The sequence below is a fragment of the Hipposideros armiger genome, unplaced genomic scaffold (genome assembly GCF_001890085.2).
Source record: "Hipposideros armiger isolate ML-2016 unplaced genomic scaffold, ASM189008v1 scaffold_1240, whole genome shotgun sequence".
Classification (NCBI taxonomy): Eukaryota; Metazoa; Chordata; class Mammalia; order Chiroptera; family Hipposideridae; genus Hipposideros; species Hipposideros armiger.
The window spans coordinates 70,704-92,559 of NW_017732590.1; the positions used below are offsets into that span (position 1 = coordinate 70,704).

At 58.4% G+C, this 21,856-nt stretch overlaps 3 protein-coding genes across 13 annotated transcripts; all 3 read right to left on the reverse strand.

Annotated features, from left to right (window-relative positions):
* Positions 1 to 269: 269 nt before the first annotated feature.
* On the reverse strand, positions 270 to 1,565 carry TSTD1 (thiosulfate sulfurtransferase like domain containing 1). The gene is made up of 3 exons (XM_019633078.1): positions 1,456 to 1,565; positions 1,075 to 1,190; positions 270 to 813 (listed from the first exon to the last, which is right to left on the reverse strand). Exons 1-3 carry the CDS (start codon positions 1,563 to 1,565, stop codon positions 614 to 616), a joined length of 426 nt encoding a protein of 141 aa, XP_019488623.1. The 3' UTR covers positions 270 to 613.
* A 251-nt stretch (positions 1,566 to 1,816) lies between these two features.
* USF1 (upstream transcription factor 1) lies at positions 1,817 to 6,980 on the reverse strand. Of its 10 annotated transcripts, none has more exons than XM_019633112.1 (11): positions 6,839 to 6,927; positions 5,161 to 5,253; positions 4,773 to 4,822; positions 4,596 to 4,680; positions 4,132 to 4,233; positions 3,746 to 3,941; positions 3,431 to 3,518; positions 3,238 to 3,296; positions 3,058 to 3,152; positions 2,725 to 2,853; positions 1,817 to 2,551 (listed from the first exon to the last, which is right to left on the reverse strand). In XM_019633112.1, exons 5-11 carry the CDS (start codon positions 4,228 to 4,230, stop codon positions 2,462 to 2,464), a joined length of 756 nt encoding a protein of 251 aa, XP_019488657.1. In that variant the 5' UTR covers positions 4,231 to 4,233; positions 4,596 to 4,680; positions 4,773 to 4,822; positions 5,161 to 5,253; positions 6,839 to 6,927; the 3' UTR covers positions 1,817 to 2,461. The 10 variants fall into 10 exon arrangements, with proteins under 10 accessions (XP_019488657.1, XP_019488654.1, XP_019488649.1 ...); XM_019633109.1 differs by having other exon boundaries at positions 4,565 to 4,680; XM_019633104.1 differs by having other exon boundaries at positions 3,238 to 3,319; positions 4,565 to 4,680.
* Positions 6,981 to 7,076: 96 nt separating this feature from the next.
* On the reverse strand, positions 7,077 to 21,483 carry ARHGAP30 (Rho GTPase activating protein 30). 2 transcript variants are annotated; one of them, XM_019633102.1, is made up of 12 exons: positions 21,105 to 21,483; positions 16,641 to 16,743; positions 15,078 to 15,222; positions 14,202 to 14,284; positions 13,962 to 14,069; positions 13,242 to 13,369; positions 12,623 to 12,794; positions 12,443 to 12,546; positions 12,288 to 12,365; positions 11,376 to 11,777; positions 10,433 to 10,527; positions 7,077 to 10,185 (listed from the first exon to the last, which is right to left on the reverse strand). In XM_019633102.1, exons 1-12 carry the CDS (start codon positions 21,199 to 21,201, stop codon positions 8,578 to 8,580), a joined length of 3,123 nt encoding a protein of 1,040 aa, XP_019488647.1. In that variant the 5' UTR covers positions 21,202 to 21,483; the 3' UTR covers positions 7,077 to 8,577. The 2 variants fall into 2 exon arrangements, with proteins under 2 accessions (XP_019488647.1, XP_019488646.1); XM_019633101.1 differs by having other exon boundaries at positions 10,274 to 10,527.
* Positions 21,484 to 21,856: the final 373 nt, after the last annotated feature.

A 21,856-nucleotide genomic window follows, 5' to 3' on the forward strand; every position in this document is an offset into this window, starting at 1 on the left:
TGGCTGCTGGCTGCTGGCTACATACGGTAGCCCATGGCAACCCACTGCCACAGGGGCTGCAGCCTACGCTGTCACCGGCTACTCACGGCAGCCCAGCTCCAAGTTGAGCTGTTCAGCATCTTAGCTGTAGAGGGCAGTGTCACTGACCCTCATATGTGGGATCCGAACCGGGGCCCTCTGGCATCCCAAGCCAGCTCTTAACCAACGCGCCACTCGGCCGGCCCCTGGTGTTTTATTAAAAAAAATTTTTTTTAATGTGTGTGGGGTGGGGGAGTAGATGAAGCTGGAAGGAGAAGGACCCGAGGTTGAAGTGAGGCCTAGATTAAGATCAGAACTGTTTTCAACTCACCTGACAAATGGGGTGCTAGCATCCAGGGCTTAGATTAAATGCTCTTTATTTGATGCTTTTGTGTGTACAGGTGTTGCCCCACCCAACAAGTCAGCCTCTTCCTCACCTTTACTTAGATGGCTCTGGGGGATGGGCTCACAGTCAGGAAGCCACCTTCTACCTAACCTCCCTTCTGGAACCATTCTCTATAGGTCCCTGCCTAGTTGCCAGCCCAGTGGAGGCAGGGCAGGGCAGGGCAGGCCGGGAGGGGTCCCCATTTGCTGCCTAGCCAGCAGCCACCTTCCCCATGCCCTCTGCATCCACGGGCCGGCCCTGGGCTAACTGGGTGGCCCGCAAGCCCTGCCCGCCCATCTGACAGAAGAAAACAGACTGTCTGTCTTCCAGCCTCGGCTTCGGGGCGAGCGCAGAGCCCGGAGAAGCAGCGGGCGCCGCCTGCAGGGCGCTTTCCAACTCAAACGCCGGGAGGACGTCAGAGAACAGAACCGAGAGTCGCAGTTTGGTGATCTCAGGCTCAGAGCTTCTGCCTGGAAGGACTGGGTCCTGGTGGTCGAACAAATCTCCTGGGACCCCCAAAACAACTCATGGTGGCCACCACCCCCAACCTCAAGGACAGGACATAGCCCACCCACGCTGAAAGTCAGCAAAACCACCTGTGGCCTGGAGCTCAGCTAAGGCCCCCTGGGCCCGCCACGAGCGGGCGCCCCCTCCCAACCCCGTCCTCGGGATGCTGAGGGCCCCGGGGATGGTCCCGGCGACCGCTTCCCCCCGAGATCTCACGTCCACGAGCCGCCCGCGGCCCGCAGCCAGGAGCGAGCAGAGTTCCGGGAGAAGACGGTGGGCGCTGCAGGTGTGTGTGTGTGGGGGGGGGGCTGTGTGTGTGTCTGTACCTCGCATCAAACTGAGAGCACTGAGCTCTAAACAAAGTATGCAGCTGGGGGGGGGGGGCCTGCCGCGGCGCCCCCACCCGGCACGGAGCCCCACCACCCCACACGGCGCCGCCCCACAAGGCTGCACCCCGCACCCGGCGGCACCCCAACTGGGAGCGGGACTGTGGACCGCAGCCACGCCCCCCACCCCGCTACACCCCTCCGAGGGGCCCCGCGTACGCCCGTGGCAACAAGGAGGGCAGGACGCGACCCCAGAGCCCCGCATACACGTGCAGGCGGGGTGCGCGCCGCGCCGCGAGCTGCACGAACGCTGCCCCGCCGGCCTGCATCCCTCCTGCCCTCCCGGAACAGAGACCGGAACCGGAAGCAAGGCGGAGCCTCCCGCACGGTTCACGGTGCCGCGAACACTAACCAACCAGAAAAATCCTTGCGTTTGTGACGCCCCTCTGGTCGGGCCCATGAACTAGGGCTCCGAGTAAGGGGCACAGGAGCGGCTCCCAGTCGGATCTCGGCCCAAGGCTCACTGATCACAGCACACTGTGCCCCCTCTATTCCCACCCCAGGAAAAATGGGAGACAACTATGGCTCTGAATATTTTATCTTAAAAAAAAAAAAAAAAAGGAAAGAAAAGGGAAAAAATCAGCAGTCCCCACGAAGGGGAAGGCCCCGTGGGCCCCTGCCTGTGGCTTTCCCTGGCTCCTTCTGCGTGGGCCTCAGCTGCTGGCCAGTCTTCTCTTCATGGGGCAGCTGCCACTGCTCAGCATCCTTTCCCCCACTTGTGCCTAAAGCCTGTTCCCCAGCGTCCTCAGGTGCACATCTGAGCTCCAGGGGAAGGGAGAGCCCGTGGAAGTTCCAGAGTCCCCGGCAAGCCAGAGCATCACTGGTCAGCCGACCCTCTGCTGGTGCTGTAAGCAAGCACTGGGTGAGCCCCCCATTTCTGTGTGTCCAATATCCAGCTGGAGACAGCACCCGCGCTGTGCAGAGAGCACCAGGGCCCAGGGGCTGCACGGTGGAGCTGGGCAAGGCCGTCAGTGCACGTCCACGCGTTTCACACCACGGCAGGCTGCTGTATCACAGGGCCTGTGCACACTCGCCTCTGAACTCCCCCAGTCCCGTCCCAGTCCCGTCCGTGCCAGAAGTGGGCGGTGAAGGAAAGGGGCCCAGGTTAGCTTGTCTGCAGTCCTGGGCACGGGGCTGCAGGGCCCAAAGCCCCCGAGGCCGACAGCTAGTTGCTGTCACTCTTGATGACCACCTCCACTCCGTGGTGCCGCAGCTGGGCTCGCAGCAGCAGGTTCTTGTTTTTAAGATCTTCCACCTGACGTGAGAAGGAGGCAGTAAGGGGAGGGGTAGACGTATGGCACAGCCAAGTCCCTGACTTACTCAGACGTTCACAGCTAAAGGGAAAAAGATGAAAACGAAGTGCAGTGTCCCTAACTAGGCCAGTGGCTATGGGGTCACAGGGGGCTGCACTGAGGCCAGGAACCTGACCTGCTGTCGAAGCACGTCGTTGTCCAGCTGCAGCTGGTCAAGCCCCTGCAGCTCTTCAGACAGCCGGTGGTTACTCTGCCGAAGCTCCTGGATGTAATCACAGGCTTTGGATAGAATCCCACCTTTGCTCTGCAAGAAAAAGCCAACAAAATGAGGATTAGGATAAAACACCTGGCTGGTGTCCAGAAGCACGCTCACACTTTGGACTTCAGTGTCCCCTAAGGAACCTGAAAGATAAGAAGAGACTAGTGCCATGTGTGCCCACGCGTTCTGGAAACAAGATCAGGAGACAGAACTCAGGCCTCCCGCCCACGAGAGCCCTGCTGCTGTGACCTGGCCAGACTTGGTGCTCTCCAGGGAGCAGTCGGGGATGATCTTGGACAGCTGCACAATCCAGTTATTGATCTTGTCTCGGCGGCGGCGCTCCACTGTGGGGCAAAGTGGGACAAGGTGACGGCGAGAAGCCTCCCCTCAGACATCACTGCTGTCCCCAGCCTCAGCACACAGCCCTACCTTCATTATGCTGAGCTCTGCGTTTCTCATCCCGAGTCGTCCGGGGAGCTTCTGACTTCCTGACAACGGAGCCCAGGGCAGCCAGAGTGACGGAAGGTCAAAAAATAAGATTGGACTCTGGGGTCAGGAATCGCACAAGATTTGGCAGGGATTAACACCACTCACGGAACTGAGAAGAGACAGGGTTACTCACGGGGAGTAAGGGTGGGTCCTGGGAGCAATGGAGCGCTGGCCACCTCCTTGCAACACTTCTTGTGGTGACATCATCACAAAGAACTGACCTGTGAGCATACAGGTAGGTGCTGTAAGGACGCGGGGCGAAGAACATCACCCAACTGAGGCCAAGGCCCTGGGAACCGCCGCTGACAAGAGCGAACTTCCTTCTGCTGCAAGGGCAGCCCCAGACTCCCCGCCTCCCCAGGCCTCAGTGATCGTTAGGGGGCACGGGGGAAAGCCCACCGCCCGCTGGCTATCCCACAGCCCATGCCAGCCCCTCACAGCATCTCACCAGTGCCGGGAGGGGTCGCCTGTCCCAGCAGTGCCTCTGAGCCCTGGGTAGTGACAACAGCTGCGGTGCTCCCGGATGTAGTCCCTGCTGCCCCATCTCCCACGGCCGTGCTGGGGAAGTACGTATAGTGCGTCTCAGCAGCTGTCCCCTCTGTGTCAACGCCATCGTCACTGGTGAATGCACCCTGGATCACCGCCTGCAAGGGGAGCAAGAGAACAGAGTCCAGTGACAGAGACTCCCCTGTGTACTACTCTGTAGCTACCCCTAGGGAGGGAGAGGCATCCAGGAAAGGACAGGCAGCCCTGGAGGCCTCGCCCTATCACTGGTTCCCTTCTTCATGTCACTCTTCAGAGCTCCAGTCCCCTCCCCCACTCATACCCCTGTACCTGGGTCATAGATTGAGTGGCAGGGTAGCCACTGATGGCTCCAGACCCCTCAGTCTGGCCATCCAGCTGCCCCTCGGACACCTGGATCACCCTGTACATCACCTAGAAGCAGGAAGGACAGGGCAAGAGGGAAAGGGAGGGTGAGTGCGTCATGCTAGGGCGTCCAGGACCGCTCACAAAGCTCCTCTTGGACAGAACAAGAGTCCCTCGGGGACACAGACCCAGCCTCTCCCCGTCCTGTCCCCACATGGAGATTTCAGCATAGCCCTACCCCATACCAATCTCTACTGCAAATGTCATGCTCCACCCCCACCCCCCAAACAGTCCACAACTTCACCTCATCCTCCAAGCCAGGTCTCCCATGACAGGCTCAATGACCTCCCTCAATTCCAACCCCCAGGAACACCTGCAGCCACCTGGCCCCCTCCCTTACCTGGCCCCCATTCTCAGTTCGGAAGACGTACTTGACGTTGGGGTCGGGGAAGGTGGCAGCTGACTGGATGCTGGCGATAGCCACACTGGTTGGGTCTTCCCCCGTTGCCACTGCACCTGAATTCAAAGAGCACAGGAGGTGGCCCATGGGACAGGGAGAGGCCATGATGGGCTCTTGGTCCCAGTTCACTTCTGTTTCTACCACTCACCTTCCTGGATCTGCACTGTCCCCTCTTCCGTTTCAGCTGTTTTCTGCTGCCTGTTTATGAAGGGACAAGGGGAGAATAAGGGGAGAAGTGACTAGAAAGCTCCCTGGCATTCCCACAGATGCGAGGTTAGGTTAGAATTTACCGAGTGTTTACTACGTATGTCGGCCCTGAGGTAAGCACGGAACAGGCACCATCCTATTCGGTACCAAGAGCTGCACTGGGAGGCAGGTTAACGCCACTTGCATTTTACAGAGGGGAAGCCAGTTGCAGAGCTAGTAAGTGATGGAGAACCCGGAATGCCTGACTCCGGAGCCAGCGCTCTGAGCCACTCTGCACACTCTCAGGTCTCCCGTTCCCCCATCCCAGACCCTACCTCTTCCTCACTCACCCCTTCATCTCTCTGTGAGGGGGCACATCCGAGGAACTGGTCCTTCTTTGGAAGTCTTCGTATATCCTGACTCACAGGCCTGAGTGCTAAGTCCTGGTAGAAATCAGGTAGTTTGCAGTGACTCTGGGAAACTGGCCCACCCCCACCCCCCCGCCCATATCTATAACGTAGGCTCCATGAAGACATAGCCAGGAGCAGGGAACATTCATTCAAATGCTGGGAAATGGGGTACAGTGATTGAACAAGCAACTGTAGAAACAGTAAACCAGGCCCAGCTGAGTGGCTCAGTTGGTTAAGAGCTTGCTCAAGAGTGCGAGCTCTAAGCAACAGCGGTTCAATGCCTGGCCCGGGCTGAGCTGCCGCTGAGCTGCCAACAGGTGGCAGGATGGCTCAGCTAAAAGAAAAAAAAATTGTGTCCCAGTACAGTAAACCAAGAAATCCCTGATCTCAAATCTAGGAAGGGGAAACTTGAAACCCATTAACACTGGAAAACGCTCCTGCATTATAAATACCAGACTTGGCCCTCAGGCCCCATTACAGTGACAGGGCTCTTGTTTGGGGGTGTCCAGATTTATGTCATTTGTTGTTGGTTAAAGACTCAAAAGCCCAAGTGTATCCTCTTCAAGCCCAAGTGTATCGTTTTCAAGCCCCGTCTATTTTATTCACCAAGCCTAGAACAGAATTGCTACAATGTTGCCATGACAACACCAAATAAAGGAGCCTGAGCAAGAATGGAGAAAACTCCAGGCCGGGATTGGGAAAGACAAGCGACAATAAGGGAGGAATCCATCCACAAAGTGCCCGCCTTAGGACCCTGACACCCAGCCAGGAGGCAGAAAAAACAAAGCGTTGAGCAGACAGATGCCTCCAGAACGAAACAGCTACACAGTACAAAGCAATAAAATAAATCCCACATGAAAGGGGTAACTTGTGTAAATTCTCTACCTATAAGGTCCCCCAAACCTTTCCTATCCAAGGAAAATCTTCAGCGGATGACCCTTGGAAAGCCCGGATCCAAGCAAACAGTTAACCAAAAAAAAAGAGGGAACTGAAAGTGAAACTGTGCGGAGGAAGTAACGCTGCAAGAAGCCCCCCGTCCGTAAGGGGGAGCGGCGCCGGCTTTCGGGACCACCTGCTTCTCCCCGCTGGAAGCTGCGGGCAGCGCCCGCCCGGGCTCGCAGCGCCGACTGCAGGAGGGCCGGCGCGGGAGGCGGCTCCACCGCCCGGCTGTCAGCCAGGGACAGCCGCGGAGGACACCCGCCCCGCGCCGGCCTGCGCACGCCGATCCTCGCGGACGCGCGGCAGCACCTCCCGAGCGCTGGGGGCCGCGACCCCGAGAGCGACGGGCGCGGGGGCGCGCACGCTCAGGCGCGAGGGGCCCAGCGAGCGCCCGCTCGGTCTGGACACAAAGGGAGAGCAGAGCGGTCCGGTCCCGACAGCGGCCGGCGCGCGGACCTCGCCGGGAACGCGGCGGCGTCTCCCGCGGGCCCGCAGGCCACAGGCGCCGGGCCTCGGCCCCGGCCCGCCCCGCAGCGCCCGCAGACACGACGCCGCGCTCGGCCGGGCGCGCAGGGCGGGACGCGCGGGGACGCGAGTCGGCCCACAAAGCGGGCGGGAGATGAAGCGCCTGGCACGGCCCCCCCCCCCGCCCCCGGCCTCCCGCGGGCGCCGCACTCACGGGCCAAGGCCGCCCCAGCCGCCGGCTCTCCCCGACACCGCGGTCCCGGTCCCGACTCCGGCAGCTCCATGGGCCGCTGCGCATGCGCGCTCCCGGCGCGCGGCCATGCCGCTGAGGGGCGGAAGTGCCCTCTCGGTCCGCCCAGCCCGGGGCACGCCCACTTCCGTTCCCCTCCCCCTGAGGCTGCGGGGTGCGCCGCGCGGGGCGTGGCGGCGGCCGAGCGGGGAGACCGCCCGGGATCCCGGAAGAGGGACGCGGGCGCCTGCGCCTTCGGCGAGAGCGGCGGGGAGACGCCCAGCTCGCGCTGCCGTCTTGCCGCCGGACGCGGCCGTTTCGTGTAGTTCCCGGACGGGGCGCTCGGCCCGCGCGGGTGCGGGTGCGGGCGCGGCCGTCCTTCCCACGGGCTCTGCGGGCGTCGGGGCGCCCTTGACGTTTCCTGCGGGAGGTTCGGCCGTGGCTGGGCGCGCCCAGGCTTTGTGTCCGCGTCGGAGCCCCGCACGCAGACCCCCGCCCCCACCCCGGGCTCCCAGCGTTCGAGGCTCAGCCCTGTGACGGGGACCCCGATTCCCGTCCTTCCCGGGCAGCACCCGCCCTGCACCCTCCGCCTCCGCGGCTCGCTGGTTGCCGCCCACACCGCGGCAGGCCCTTGGACTTCATTGGCGTCCGTTTCCTCGACTGCGGGGGACAGGCCGGTGCCAACCCGACAGGACTGTCAGGTGGACTCGGTAAAACCGAAGGCAAAGGCTCCTGCGCAGAGAATACCTAGTCCTTCCTGGCACATGATGAGCTTTATGTAAACGTAGGTTTCTCTTCCCCATTTCCTGACCGCCGAGAACCCAGCTCTGGTTTCTAGCCACAGGTCTCCATGGCAACTGAGGAAGAGCTCGCGAACAACAAAAAGAACAACAATTGGCCAAACGTATGAAATGGCAATACCTATGACCCAAGACTTTAATAAGAATAATGAAGCCCCACACTGTTTACATGTGAAAATACAACTTTTATTCTGAAACATCACCCCTTATTAGAATGGGATTCGCCCCCCCCCCCCCCAGCCTGTCTGGAGAAGCAATCCCAGGTCCCAAGTGATGCTTTTCCCCTTTCCTGGAATAGGAGGAAATGACTCCAAAGGCAAAAGGACATGCCAGACCGACCTCCCCCTTACCGTGACCGGAGGCAGGGGCTGGAGGGGCTGCAAAGGGAGCCAGTCCCTCCAGCGAACACCGAGCTCTTCAGAGAGCTTCCTGGACATGTCACTCCTAACCTGGGACCAAGAGGGTCAGGGGGGATACAGGGTCCGAAAATAGAAGGAGGTGAGCGATCCGACAAGTGTTTGTGTGGGAAAGGCTCTGGCCGGCCGTGCTCCCCACCCCACTCTGGGGGCTTCCATGGAGAAGTTCACAGCCTCAGAGAATGCCAGAAACTTGGCTGGAGTTCCCCCTTCATGCTTCATTTTGAGAAACCTCTAAAATTTCTGCCTGCTCTTTGTTCCCTATGGCCGGTGACCTCACGCCCTAGGAACAGGATCGTGGTCACCTTCTTGGGAATCTCCTAAGGAATAAATGCTTTGTGTCTGAGCCAAGTTCAGGCAAACCAGCCGAGGCAGTGCCTCCCACAGTCAGAGGGAACCTATAGGGTTGGGCACCACAACTGCTCAGGCTGCAGAAGACACAGCTAGTCAGGGACCCCAGAGATTCAGGACAACATACTGTCCCCTTTGCCCAGTGCTCTGGTCCCAGTCACAGTGCCTCGCCTTTCCCAGGGTTAGCCTGTGTTTCGAAGGCATATGTTCGGCGCTGTGGGGGCAGAAGTGGGTGAAGGGGCTGGGGTTCTCTGGGGGGCAGGCTAAGCCGACTCCGGGGTCCAGACCCTTCTGTGCCTTCAGCTGGGAGCTCCAAGAAGCTGAGGGGCCGAGAGGAATGGGCAGGGGTCACGATACAGGGGGCGGTTCTGGGGATGAGGCTGTAGTCCTCTCCCCCAGTACAGGTCTGGGTCCGCCGAACTCCCTGGGCCTCAGTCCTCTGTCGGTCTCGGGCCAAGGCCACAGCAGCATCAAAGGAAAGACTGCCCCCATTCCTCCAAGAGGAGCGGGAGGCTCTGGTCCCCCAAGCCCTCTCCCCAGGAGTCCCATCCAGCCGACCAGGCCTTGGGCATGGGTTTGCAGGTGCCACGTGGATCTTGCTACACATGGCACTGGGCATCTTGGCAAACTGTGGCTTAGGGGGCACCACTGGCACGGAGCGGACCTGTTGGACCTGAAGCAGGGTGGAAGCCAGGCGCATGCTCACACCGCCGGCCGGGGCCAGGGGCCAGGGACACAGGCTGCAGCCCTCCGGACTAGGCTGCCCCTCAGGCCCCACCTCCTCTGGTCGGGGTGGCTGTGGGGCTGCCTGCTCCGTCTCAGAGGGCTGGGCGTTGCCCTCTTTGGCACCGTCAACCTCCAGGGTCTCTCCATGTGGCTCTTCAAAGAGGAAGCGGTCTTCTAAATGGTCTCCCTCCGCCTCTCCGTCCCCGCTCTCCCGCTCCTTGCTGACCTCCCCCGCTCCTCCGGCAGCTGATTCTTCTGCACTTCTGCCGTCTTCACCGTCTCCTTGCTCTTCTCTTGCCCGTTGGTCCCCATCCTCCCCCTGTCCTTCGACTTCATCCTCGTCCTTTCTGCCTCCCTCAGCCTCTCGTTTTTGTGAGACTCCCTGGCTCTCTTCAGCAGCCTGGCTCTCCTGGGCCTTGTGTTCTGGGCCCCTTCCAGCTTCTCCCTGGGCTTCCTCTCCTTCCTCAGACTCTTCCTCTCGCTCCGTCTTCCTTTCCTCCTTGCCTTTCCCCTGCTCTCCCGTTTCCTCCACACCCGTAGCTTCCTCCATAGTCTCATCCTGCTGACCTTTGGCCTCCTCTCCCTTGGCCTCCGTGCCTTGCCCACTCAAACTGACCATCATCTCTTGGCTTTCCCCGGCCCCCGCTCCGTCCTCACCTGCCTCTGCAGCCTCCAGCTCACTCTCGGGGCTCCCCTCAGCCTCCTCCCTGATGTCCCACCTGCCGCCAGGCTCAGCCTCCTTGTCCTCCCCAGCTTCACGGCGTGCCTGCCCTCCCTCCGCCTGCCCTGGAGCCTCGTGTGTCCTGCACCCTGTGGCCTCTTCCTCCAGGCTACTGGGACCCTCCCAGGCCAGCGGTTTGGCCCCCAGAAGGGGACTTAGGTCATCGTAGGCACTCAGAAAGACTTCCTCCCCGTTCTCCTCCTCTCCTTCAGGCCCGGGGCCAGCAGAGTCCAGGGGACAGCAGCTGGGAGCGAGGACAAACTGTGCCTCATCCAGGGAGAGGTCATCCAGGGGCGGCTCCACAGAGAACTCCTCCACCTGTGGGCACGGCATTGTCTGAGGACCAGCTGGCCCTGCCTCCCGTGGGCTGCTGACCACCCGCAGGCCCGGCCCGGCTCGTCCTTACCTGCGGCCCGGCTCCCAGGAGCTCCTCCAGGTAGCCCATCCCAGGGTCGTCCTCCCCAGGGGAGAAGGCTGCCCCTGCGGCTGCTGCCCCGTCCTCCGCCCCCACCCACTCGGGCTCTGAGCCGCTCGAGTCCTCAAGGAAGGAGAAGGAGTCCTGCACCTCCTGGGACAGGCAGTCCTCCAGGGCCGCAGTCACGTCCACGGGGCATGAGCCAGCCACGGGACCTTCAGCAGGACTGGCCTCCAACGTCTCATCTGTTGGAAGAGAGGTGGTCCCAGGAGGTCAAAGGTCAAAGCCAGCCCTGACCCCTTCCTAGCACTGCTGCGGCGTGGGCCCAGCACCCTAACTGTGGCTCACAGCTGCCATTAGTGGGCCAAGTACCACGCTATGCACTTTTCAGTACGCTGTCTTATTTCCCACAGAACCATCCCGTCAGTGGCATTTATCCCCATTGCACATATGAGGGAACTGAGACTCCAAGAGAGTAAACGCTTTGTCCCAGGTCACACAACGAGTAGCACAGATGAAGTCTGAACCCACATGACTCAACTCCACGGCCCACGTCCTTACCCGCTGCCCCAGCACGTGTCACCAGTGACACGTGAGGAAGTGGAGTCAGAGCAGAGGTCAGACCCCAGCCTTGCCACCTCCTACCTAAATCGGTAACGAATTGCTTAACCTAAGCCTAGGTAGGTCCTGCTGCTGTAACAAGACAATAACACCAACTCTGTCACAGGTTATGAGAAAACGAAATAAGCTCATACCTGTGAAGCCCTTAGCTCAGCACTTGTGTGTGATAAGCCCTTGATAATTGTCAGCTGGCAGCGTTAATGCAATGGCCATTATTCCCATGATGTAGTGCACGTGGGACTTGGTGACCCTGGCACAGACCCCACCCTTGGGTATATGACAGGTCCCCTCTCTGTGGGTTTCACACAAGTTCATACATAATATCACTGGATCCCCCAGCCTTAAACCAGGGAGGTACCTGAGGTTACCCACCCAATGCCCAAGGTATGCAGCTTCTAATGTCCCCAACATCAGAGCTCCGCCTGGAGTTCTAATCCCCTCTCTCAGTCCTGGGCAGCCCCTGGGTCCTCACCTGGGGGCCCAGGGCCAAGGCCGGGGCCAGGGCCAGGGCCAGAGGCAGGGCTTGGCCGGAGCTGCAGGGCAGGGCACTCCAGGCCGCGGGTGAGCCTGGCCAAGGAGACGTTGGAGATGATGTTTGGGGGCATGCTGAGGATGGAGGTGATGTGTAGTGGGAGGTTGACATTGTAGGGGTCTGAGATGTGGACACCAGCGCAGCGCTCGGCACGGCTGCTGCCCCCAGCACGGATCGTTGACCGCCCAGCTCGCGGCGTGCCAGGCTCAGAGTTGGTGCTGCCCAGGGCCTCTGCGTCAGGATCCGGCTCACCGTCTGCTGCCTCCACAGAGTCACCCTCTAAGCACTCGGGCAGCAGCGGGGTTGGCCGGAGGCTGCTGGGTCCCACCAGCCCCTCTGGCTCTGCGGAGGGGACAGATGTGGGCAACAGCCTCAGCTGCAGGGGACCTGCACACCTCAGGCACACCCCCAGCCCCCTGGCCACTCCAACATGTACCCCATGGCCAGCAGGTCCAAGGCCGCCTGCCTGCACATACCTAGGAACCCCTTCCCCGCCTGAAGATACAGTCACTGGTTGTCATGCACACACCACTCTGTCCCTGCTTGTACGCATGTGACATACCCACAGAGGGGGCGATGAAGTCACCACTGCAAACCTAGCATCTGGCAAGGTGCCTGGTATATATCGTTACTTAGTTTTTAAGTTAGTGAGCACACTTGGCCACATGTATACACACACACATTCACAGTGATCTTGTTCATAGTACTGTTATTCCCTTACAGATTCACTCACAGACACGCTTCCACACAGGCGCTCACAGGCCCATGCTGTGAATAACACAGCACACACACACACACGCATATACATGCACACACGCGCACACACACGTAGGAGTGCACACCTATACTCACCATCACTGGCCCCAGCTGCAGCACTCAGGGAGTCCATGCTCTTGGCTGGCCGCAGCGTCCCCTTATCGGATTTGTCATCTGCAAGACAGGGATGAGCTTAGAGCCAGGGCCTGGCACACCACGGTGCGGCTCTCCCTACGTCTCCCCAGACTTACCCCTGTCCTCAGCCCCCCGTGGAAGTTTACGCTTGGTCTCATTGCCAGAGCGACCCAGATTGAAGATCGATCTCCATTTCCTGACCTTCAAAGACCCTTTCCTCCTGGAGGGGATGGAGAAATCACGGGTTGGCGCCTGGCCATCAGAGCGGGGAGGAGGGTCCAGGAAGGAGGCCTTACTTGTGCTCGGTAATCTCAATGATAGTGTGGTAGGGCCGTATCTGTGGGGGCCCGTCACCAGCCTGTAGCACGCTCGGCAGCTGGTAGGGCAGAGACCTGGGCATAAAGTCCTCAGGGCTCCCCGACGCCCGGGACCCTGGAAGTGACCGCCATCCACTGTCCATCTCACCACCTCGAAAAAGAAGAGGGATTGACCGGCCAAGAACAGAGACTACACAGGGCTTCAGGCAGCCAGCTCCTCGTTGCTCACCAACTACAGGCTGCGGATATACCCGGCCGCCCCTGTCTGGCCCCTCAAAAGGGCGTGAGCTTTCTGTGACAGAGGGCCCGGAGATCCCAGGACACTGGTCTGGTGGTCTGGGGGTGACAATGAGCTGTCACCAGCTTGAGAGCCAGGACGGCAATTAAGAGGTCAAGCTGTGCCCTGGACCGGGAGCAGTCCTGCTGCAGCCCTGACTGTACCATTGTCTCTCCATGTGGCCTTAAGCTCCATCTCCCTCTGAGGCTCTGTTTCCTCATCTGCAAAATGGGCAGACTGAACTAGGGCATCTTTGAGGCTCTCTATGGCTCTGATTCGACTCCCAGACAGAAGTGGTGATATGGCAGGAAGGACACTCACCCAAGAGGGCAGCGCCCCCAAAGAGCTGGTTCACGTGCGTGAGGATGAACTCGACGACAATGGACTGCACACGCACCTCCATGAAGGCCGCCGTCCCGTTGAAGCCTGAAGCCTCTATGTCTTTAGACCTGGGCAGATGTGGCATTATTCCCCCCAGCCCTGCCGCACGTCCTTAATCCTAATTCTCCCTACAAACACTTCATGCCCTTTCCCCTGCGTGCCCTTAAAGCCATCTCCACCTCTTAAACCAGAGGCATGAGTCAAGTCCCAAAGGCCGCTTCCTCCAGGAAGCTTTCTTGGACACCCTCTTCTCAATTAATTTCTACTTCCCTTGCACGCCGGGGTGCCTTGTTTATAATATCAGGATTTCTCACAATCTGCCTTGCACCATAAGGACTGATATGCAGGCCAGTTCTCCAACAGACTGCAAGACATTTGCACAACAAACAGCAAGGACCTGTCCTGTTCCAGCCCCTGAGCTCTGTAAGGAACTGTTAAGTGACACTGTAAGGAAACAGAGACGCTGCCCTTAGGGACTCTCTTTACTCAAGCTCACAGCGGGGCTAAGGGATGAGCACCAGCCCTCTCAGTGTGACTCACTGGGCTCCAGGGGACTCCCACTGCCTTCGCCAGGGCCCCCACACAGCCACAGCCCTCCTTGGGCCGCCTCCTGGTGGCCAGGCCCTGCCGGGTCCCCCAGGCTGCCCACACGCTGCCCACCTCAGCAGGTTGGGGGCCCACACGATGGCCAGGTTGCGTGAGTGCATGTTGGTCTGGGCGCTGAAGGACGCCATGTGCACCAGATGACGCATGAGGAACTCCAGGGTCCTGTAGAGAGGGCACCACGGGGCAGGGGTCACACAGGGCAGGAGCAGGGCTGGTGCCTGGGAGCCGGCCCCTGGTGGGCAGCACACCTGGGCTGTGTGGGGACGTCGGGATGGGGCGGGGGGCCGCACACACCTGTAGTTTGGGACGGGGAGTTCCCGAAGCACCTCTAGGATCTTGACCAAGCGCTCGGGCTCCAGCTGCACTGCCACAGCCTCCTGGTCAGGGACGGTTCCAGAAGCTGGAGTCAGTGCCCCAGCACTGGCCCTGCCTACTGCCCACAGCCTTGCTGTAGCCCCCAGTGTCCCTGCCCCAGATGAAATGACACACTGGCAGCAGACAGCTCAGATCTGGGGCCCACAGGACCTGCCCACAGGGCTGTGCCACTGATAGCTCTGTGACCTTGAGCAGCTCACTGCCACCCTCTGCCGCAGTCCTCTGTGGATAACTCTCTGGCACTGGACTACAGCCATGCCCCCCACCATGCGTGCCCAGGGGCATGGTTACTCCAAGGTGCCCAAGAGGCCACGCCCACCCAGGTTAGCCATGTGGGCGAACAGCTGCCACTGTGGTCAGATCTCCAAATGCTGCCATGCTCGATAAAGTGCAACATGTTTTAAATGTTCATTCAGGATAGTATTTTTGTCACATTTGCTAACAGATGGTCAACATACAAGCCGTTCATGGAGGGTTCTAAAAAGGGTTCTCATTCTCTTAAAGATAGGGGACCTGGACCGAGCTGGTCCAGGTGACTTCTGAGGGCCTTCCAGCTCTGACCCCTGGTCCCTACTCCACCCCAGTGTCACCCCTGTGTGTGGCCCACAGGCCTTAGGAAAGGCAGGAAGGATGAAGGGGAGTGGCAGGGAGGGCACAGGAAAGGGACAGGAGATTCAGGGGAGGACTCTTCCCCAGTGATGCGTCCCTGTCATTCAGGGTCATCGGGACTCTGTGTGGCACTGAACACACCTGGGGTGTCAACACCAGAACAGCCACCCCAGCCGCTGAACTCACAGCAAACTTGTCATAGAGCCGGTAGGTGAGCAGGGGGTCAGGCAGCTCGCGGAAGTAGGCCTTGCACAGCGACGACACGCAGTGGATGTCCTGCAGGTACACATCCCGCCGCAGGTCTGGCTTCCGCTCGGCCTCGAACTCCTGCCTGGGGAGGAGCAGGGCGCTCAGGAGTGGCGAGCGGGTGGGGAGCCACGGGGCGTGTGTTGCATGCAGAGCGATGTGAGGGAGCGATGGATTTGCACATGCACGGGGACCCCCATGAGGGCTGCAGCTGCAGGTGTGAGTGGCAGTGTAGGGGTCAATGGGAGTGGGGGATGCACCTAAATATGTCCTGGGCACCTGTGCAGTGGGTGAGTGTAACTCTTAGAAGGACACATAAGTGTAAACCTTCATAACCTTGCTTTAGGCAACGTTGACATGAAAAGCACAAGTAACCAAAGAAAAAATAAATTAAACATCAAAATTACAGCTGTTGTATGTCAAAGGACATTGTCAAGAAAGTAAAGCCCACCCACGGAATGGAAGAAAGTATTTGGAACTCATAGATTTGATCAGTGTCTAATATCCAGAATATAAAAAAACTCTTACAATTCAAAAGAGATGAATGACCCAATTAAAAAATGGACAAAGTATTTGAATAGACATTTCTCCAAAGAAGATACGCAAATAGCCAACAAGCTCACGAGAAGATGCCCAGTACTCCCCTAGCTACTAGGGCGACGCAAGTGCAGATGAACTGTCACTTCACACCCACTAAGGTGGCTGTGATAAAAAAAGACACAGAGTAACAAGTGTTGGCAGGGATGTGGAGAAAGTGGAATCCTCAGACACTGCTGGTAGGAACGTAAAATGAAGAAACTGCTATGGAAAATGTGGCCGTTCCTTTGAGTTCAGCGTAGAGTTTCCATATGACCCAGCAACCCCTGTGTAAATACTCAGAGGATGAAAGCACATGTCCATGGATGTATTCGTGATGCCCAAAAGGCGGAAACAACCCAGGTGGCCATTAACTGAAGAATGGATAAGCCAAACATGCTGAAGCCATGAAAAGAAGTGAAGCACCGGTACACGCGACAACATGCATGAACCTTGAAAACATACTAAGTGAAAAAGCCAGACACAGGTCACAGTTGTCTGATTCCACGTGTGGGAAATGTCCAGGAAAATCCATAGAGACAAGCCGGCTAGTGGTGTCAGGGGCTGGGCGGGAGAGTGCGGGGGTGACTGCTGATGGGGATAGGGTTTCTTTCCAGGGTGACGCAATGGCCTGGAATTAGATGGCGGTGATGGATGCATACCTGTGAATATACTAAAAGGCACTGAATTGTACATTTTTTAACGGCGAATTTTATGGTGTGAGAATTACATCTAATTTTTTTAAAAGCTGGGTGGGTATATGTGGGAGTGGAGGGGTGTTGTGCGCGCGCATGCGCTGGCCTGGGACATGGGGTGCATGGTCTCAGCCTTCCCTGAGCACACTTTGGAGCCCCTCCCTTAGCCGGTCCTAGCATCTTTGTCCCTCCCTGCTCATGGCCACAGCCCGCCCCGCACTGCCTGACTCACCGGAGCTTCTGGATGTTGGAGGAGACCCCTGAGAGGCGGTAGATGCCATCCACCACTCCGTGCTCCTCCACAAACTCTGCACAGCTCTTCAGCACCTGGGGCACTGGGGACACACAGGAGCAGAGGAAAAAAATCAGGTCTGGGGGTCAGAGATGGCAGGGGCCTGAGGAATGAAAGCATTGGGGAAGGGGGGTGGGGGACACTGAGAGCAGAGCCCACAGAAGAGAAGCTTGTCAGAGATTCTCAGGGGACATCAGCTCCATCCTCTGCCTGTGGGATCTGCAGTCTCAGGGTACCCCCCCCACCCCCCACCCCAGCCCCACCCGCGAGAGGTCTCACTGCTGCAGATTCTCCTTTTCTATTAGAACGATTGGCACTGTTGAGCTGAAAACATTTCTGTGATTCCTAGCTGCTACTCTGGAATCTTTGCAGGGGCAGCAATCTTGTTGGAAGGGGACTCTGGGTGAGGACTGGTGCTAAAAGTGCATCTATATAGCACTCTACATAAGGTAACAGAGCATGAGCTGTCCCACCCGCTATGGAGCAGGGCTGAGCAGAGAGCCGTGAGATACCCTGTCCGGTAAGCAAGTGCGTGGATGTTAGTTCAGTCCTGGGAAAGTACACAGAATAGTAACAACCTTCAACGAGGTCGATTTAGGAGAGAAGCGCCTGTGTGCCAAGCACTGTGCATTATGTACCTAGCCCCCATTTTGCAGACAGGAAAACTGAGGATAACAGGTCTGAGTGACCAGTATCACCCAGTTAGAGCCAGAATACAACTCGGAGAGCTCGAAAAGCAGATTATGGGTCCCAACCCCTAACCCCTCCTCTGTTGCTAGACTGTAGTCTCCCTCAGGACAGGAGCTAAATGTGGCCCATCTAGATAGTCCTTGTATAATCAGATATGGTGCCTCCCATGTGGGAAACTCTCAAAACCATGTAAGGAACCCCATCTCCAAAAGGCCACATAGCTCTTTCCAAAGCACGTCCCTGCTTTCAAGCTTTTGTCTTACACTCTGCTCCACCTCAAGCTTCACTGCTTACCTTTCAGATATGAAATAAAATATCATCTCCTCAGCATGATCTAGAAGACCCTTCACAAACCAGGTCCAAGCTGCCGTTCCAGCCACAGCCCCAACAAGTCGTCCCATCCAGCCCTTTGCTGGTCTATGAAGAAGCCTCAGGAGCATGGCTCGTGTTACTCTGCCCTTGCCTGGAATTGTCCCCACCTCTGACTGCGGGTGTGGGGGCTCCCACAGTCCTTTGTTTACATCTGCGTCATAGTACTCATTGCCCTTTGTTATGATTAGTTTCTTTTGTATCTATACCTTTGGACAAATAGTAACACCCTAACACCCTCCCCAGCACCTAGCACAGTGCTGACACAGAGCATGTGCTCAATAAATAGCTACTAAATGACTCAGTGATGTAACCAATTACACTGGGGGTTGGTGACGTCATTGCAGACTTAATACAGAATATTGCCTAGGATGAAATGTTGAATCCTATTAACTGACAGTTACCAGAGTCACCCTTCTCACACCTCAGTGTCAGAAAAAGCTGCGTTTCTCCTAAGCCACCTGTTTTTCTTTTCCGGCCATTGAGTCTTCCACCCAGTTGTGCTAACCTCACCGGGAAGCTCAGAGCCCCTGGCCAGGAACCATACAGAACCCGCTGATATGCATTTCTGGGTCCTGATCTTACCCTTCCTCTAGTTCTCCTGTCAACCCAGTTCATTCAGTCATTTACTCTTTTTGTAAAGTTTTGGGTTCTGGAAGTCATCTATCCCAAGTTCTTTGTGGAATTAAGATAGAAACATGGAATGGAGGAAATAATCAATCCATCAACCACTATTTCAAATCTGGCTCGTACAACCTGGTGTCCACACCCTTTGTCCTCCTGCACTCCAGAGCCAGGACTTGGGTAACACGAGAAAGGCACCAAGGATGCAAACGTTAAGGAAGAATTCACACTTAGGGATGAGCAAGCACATGCACACTTGAGCGTGCATACCTCCTTCGGAGGGGCACTGGGGCAGGTGCACAGCCTAAGGGGGAGAGCTTCCTTGAATTTTGCACCCCAGCCACCTCTCTTGCCTCACCTTAGTCCTGACCCTACAGTTCACCATCTATCCCTTCAAGACATGTGCCCTTTGCAAGGGCACCCCTGACCTGAGGACCCAGCACCAAATGCAGAGAGGGGGTGGCCCTCCTTGTTTGAACTGCTGCTCCAGTCCTGGGTGCCTAATGCTACACCAACTCTTAGCCACCATGTGACTCACAAGTAGTTTGCTGTCACCTAAACCCTAGGTCCTTTTCACATCAATTGCAACCAAGCCAAGTAGATCTTCCCCACAATGCCCACAATGTCCCTCTCTGTTGACTTTGAACCTCCAGAGGAGACTGAGGAACGCATTTGAATGGAGCCACTGAGGAAATGGGTCAAGGAGATGGGGGAAGAGATAACAGGGTCAGAGGGCGGGGCGGGGGGACAAGGAGCTCGAGAGATCAGAGAGTTGGGGTCAGAAACACTGGTTAGAGACAGGGTTGGGGTGGCAGAGTCAAAGGGGTAGAGAGAGACATCACAGAAACGGGGGCAGCTCAGGGAAGAGGGCCTGAAGCTTAGAGACCTGGAGAATCAGAAGTATGAACAAGGTATTCAAAAGAGATAAGATTAGGAAAAGGAAGGACGCAATACATGTGGGATGTGGGACGGACGGGAGTCGCTGAGGCAAAGCTGGGAGAAGATGTTGAGCTGGAGCCGGGGTGTGAGGATGGGGGACCAAGATGACCAGAGCGTAAGCGAGCCAGCAACAGAGCTCTGGCCAGGACTTTCATTTCTGCTGGGTCTTAGGTTAGAGAGAAGCTGTTGCCAGCCTCTCTCTGTCCTTCCACTTTCCACCTGTCTGTGTCAGGAGGAGCTGGGGGAGGGGACAGGACTGTCACGGGGCTCCAGTGCCCACCGTTACCGTAACCCTGGGAGGGCAGCAGGTGCATGTTTCCCCCTGGGATGCGCTGGGATCAGGGCCAGACAACCAGATGTCTATCCTGCGCAGAGAACATGCCCCTGACACGCGGGGGGCGGGGTGGGGGGGGTGCAGACAGATGCCAGGAAGGGCAAGGAGTGGGTCTGTGCTGGATGTGGGCTCAGTGTTTCAGCATGAGCTCAGAGGGCAGGCCGCGGGGAAGGGCAGCACTCCAGAAGAGGCTGCCCCTGGTTTGCAGAGAGCTGGGAGGAGAACATCAGCCCCAGTGAAGCCATGTGCCCTTGGCCAGGGGTCTTCACTCTCAAGGGGAGCCCCCTGTGAAGGGTCGCCCTGCTGCGGCGGCTGGGCTTTGCCCTTTCAGAAGAGCAAGGCACCCAGAAGTTGCTTCAGCTGTTCAACACTCTTCCTTGGGGCCCGGGCTTTCCCTTAACCAAGGCCAGTAGGGATGGGGGCCTGTTGGAGGGAGAAAAGGGGAAGAAGGTGTCTGGGGATACAGGGCGGGGCTTACGAGCAGGAAGTGAGCCGGGAACCACCATCACCCCCTCCACTGCAGGCGCCACAGCCCAGAGCAGAGCAGAAGACAAAGAGGAAATGACAGATTGGGGTGCGGTGGGGGTGGGGGAAGACTGGGCCCTTCTCTGGGACAAGATCGGCGTGCCCAAGACAAGCAGGGCTGGGCCAGGATACCTGCGTTCAATTTCAAATCAAATCAAGAAGTGTTTTTGAGTGGCTACTTACTCCATGCCAAGCACAGACAGAGCAGATGTTGACCCTGGTCCTGCTGATTTCCGAGCCCCCTCCGGAGGCCACCCAGGGAGGAAGCCGGGCCAGCTCCACTAACAGCCCCTCACCACCCTCCTGTGACCCCCTACCTACCCCATCTTCAACCCAGGCCTCAAGCCATCTCCTACTCTCCTGGCGCCCCCATTTCATTAGCCTCTCCCCTTGCCCTCCACTTTGAAACAGCTTCTCCTTTGTGCAGGGACACAGGGAATCACGGAGAATGGGGAGGGGCTGTCCCCACCCTGCGCCCTCACTGGTGGTGGCGGAGGGGCCTGAGCCCCTTAACCTGGTCCCTGGACACTCCTGGGGCCCTTCTGTCCCCTTCCACCCAAGGACCATGGATTGGCCCTTCTGCCAGCCATCTCCTGAGCCCATGCCCTCAGCCTCCTTCCCCTGTCCCCAGTGGGCATCCCCTCTGACTCTCCTACCTGTTCTGGGTTTCTGTCTCTCCATCCACCCTCGGCCTCCCCGTTCCCTCCAGGCAGTCACAGAGGAGCGGCCCTGCCCTCCTCACTGAGCACATTTCCTGCCTTAGCTCCTGGGTGGCAACCCCAAGCCATTGCCCCTTCCCCATGGGCACCTGGAGGTGCTTATGCCCTCAGATGCAATGGGGCGGGAAAAGCTCTGTGCCCCCTGCCCCCGCTGCAGCTGAGGGGCCCGCGCCCTCCCACCCGCAGCTCTGAGGGGCGCCTTACCCTCCTGGCCTGAGTGCTGGAGGTGCTCCTGTAGGTCACACCCGAACACCCGCTCCTTCGAGCTGCCTTTCTTCTTGCCTTTCTGCCGCGACTTCATGGCTGGAGCCCCAGGGCTCTGGCCCGGCCACCTCTGTCCCCCAGGACCTTTGCCCTCTACCAGTCCCCCATGGGATCCCAAGCCAGGCTCTGGGCTTGGCACGGCCCCAGGGGGCAGGGCTCCCAACTAGGGGTGGAGAGTGGCCTGGCAACGGGTAGCAACTCCTGCCTCTGGGGCCCTGGCCGCACGGAAGTGGCTGTGGAAGAGGAAGCTGCCACCCCTGGCAAGAAGCTGTGTCTCGTGGCGACCTGGCACTTGCCTTTCTGGCCCCGCACAGCCCGAGGGGCAGGAAGCCCTGCAGCTCCTCAAACCCGCTTCCTGTTAGAGCATCTTTGCAACCACACAGGCTGGGGGCGGGGGGCAGCTGACATTCAGGTCCTCACCCATGCTGGGACTTCTCTCATTGGTCGAGGGGAGGTGATGTCAGAGCCTTGGGGTGTGTGCTGGCACCCTGGGCAGGGGCAGGTGACTGACACCCCTGAAGACCAGAATTCTGGGGTTCAAGGTGGAGACCTGAGACTGGCCCAGAAGTGAGGCAACACAGGGCTGCCCTGGCCGGCCTGTCACCCCAGTCAAGTCCCAGGACGTCACAGAGCCGCAGTTTCTTCACATATGAAAGTGAAGCAGTTGGGTGAGCCCATCTTCAAGTCCTTCC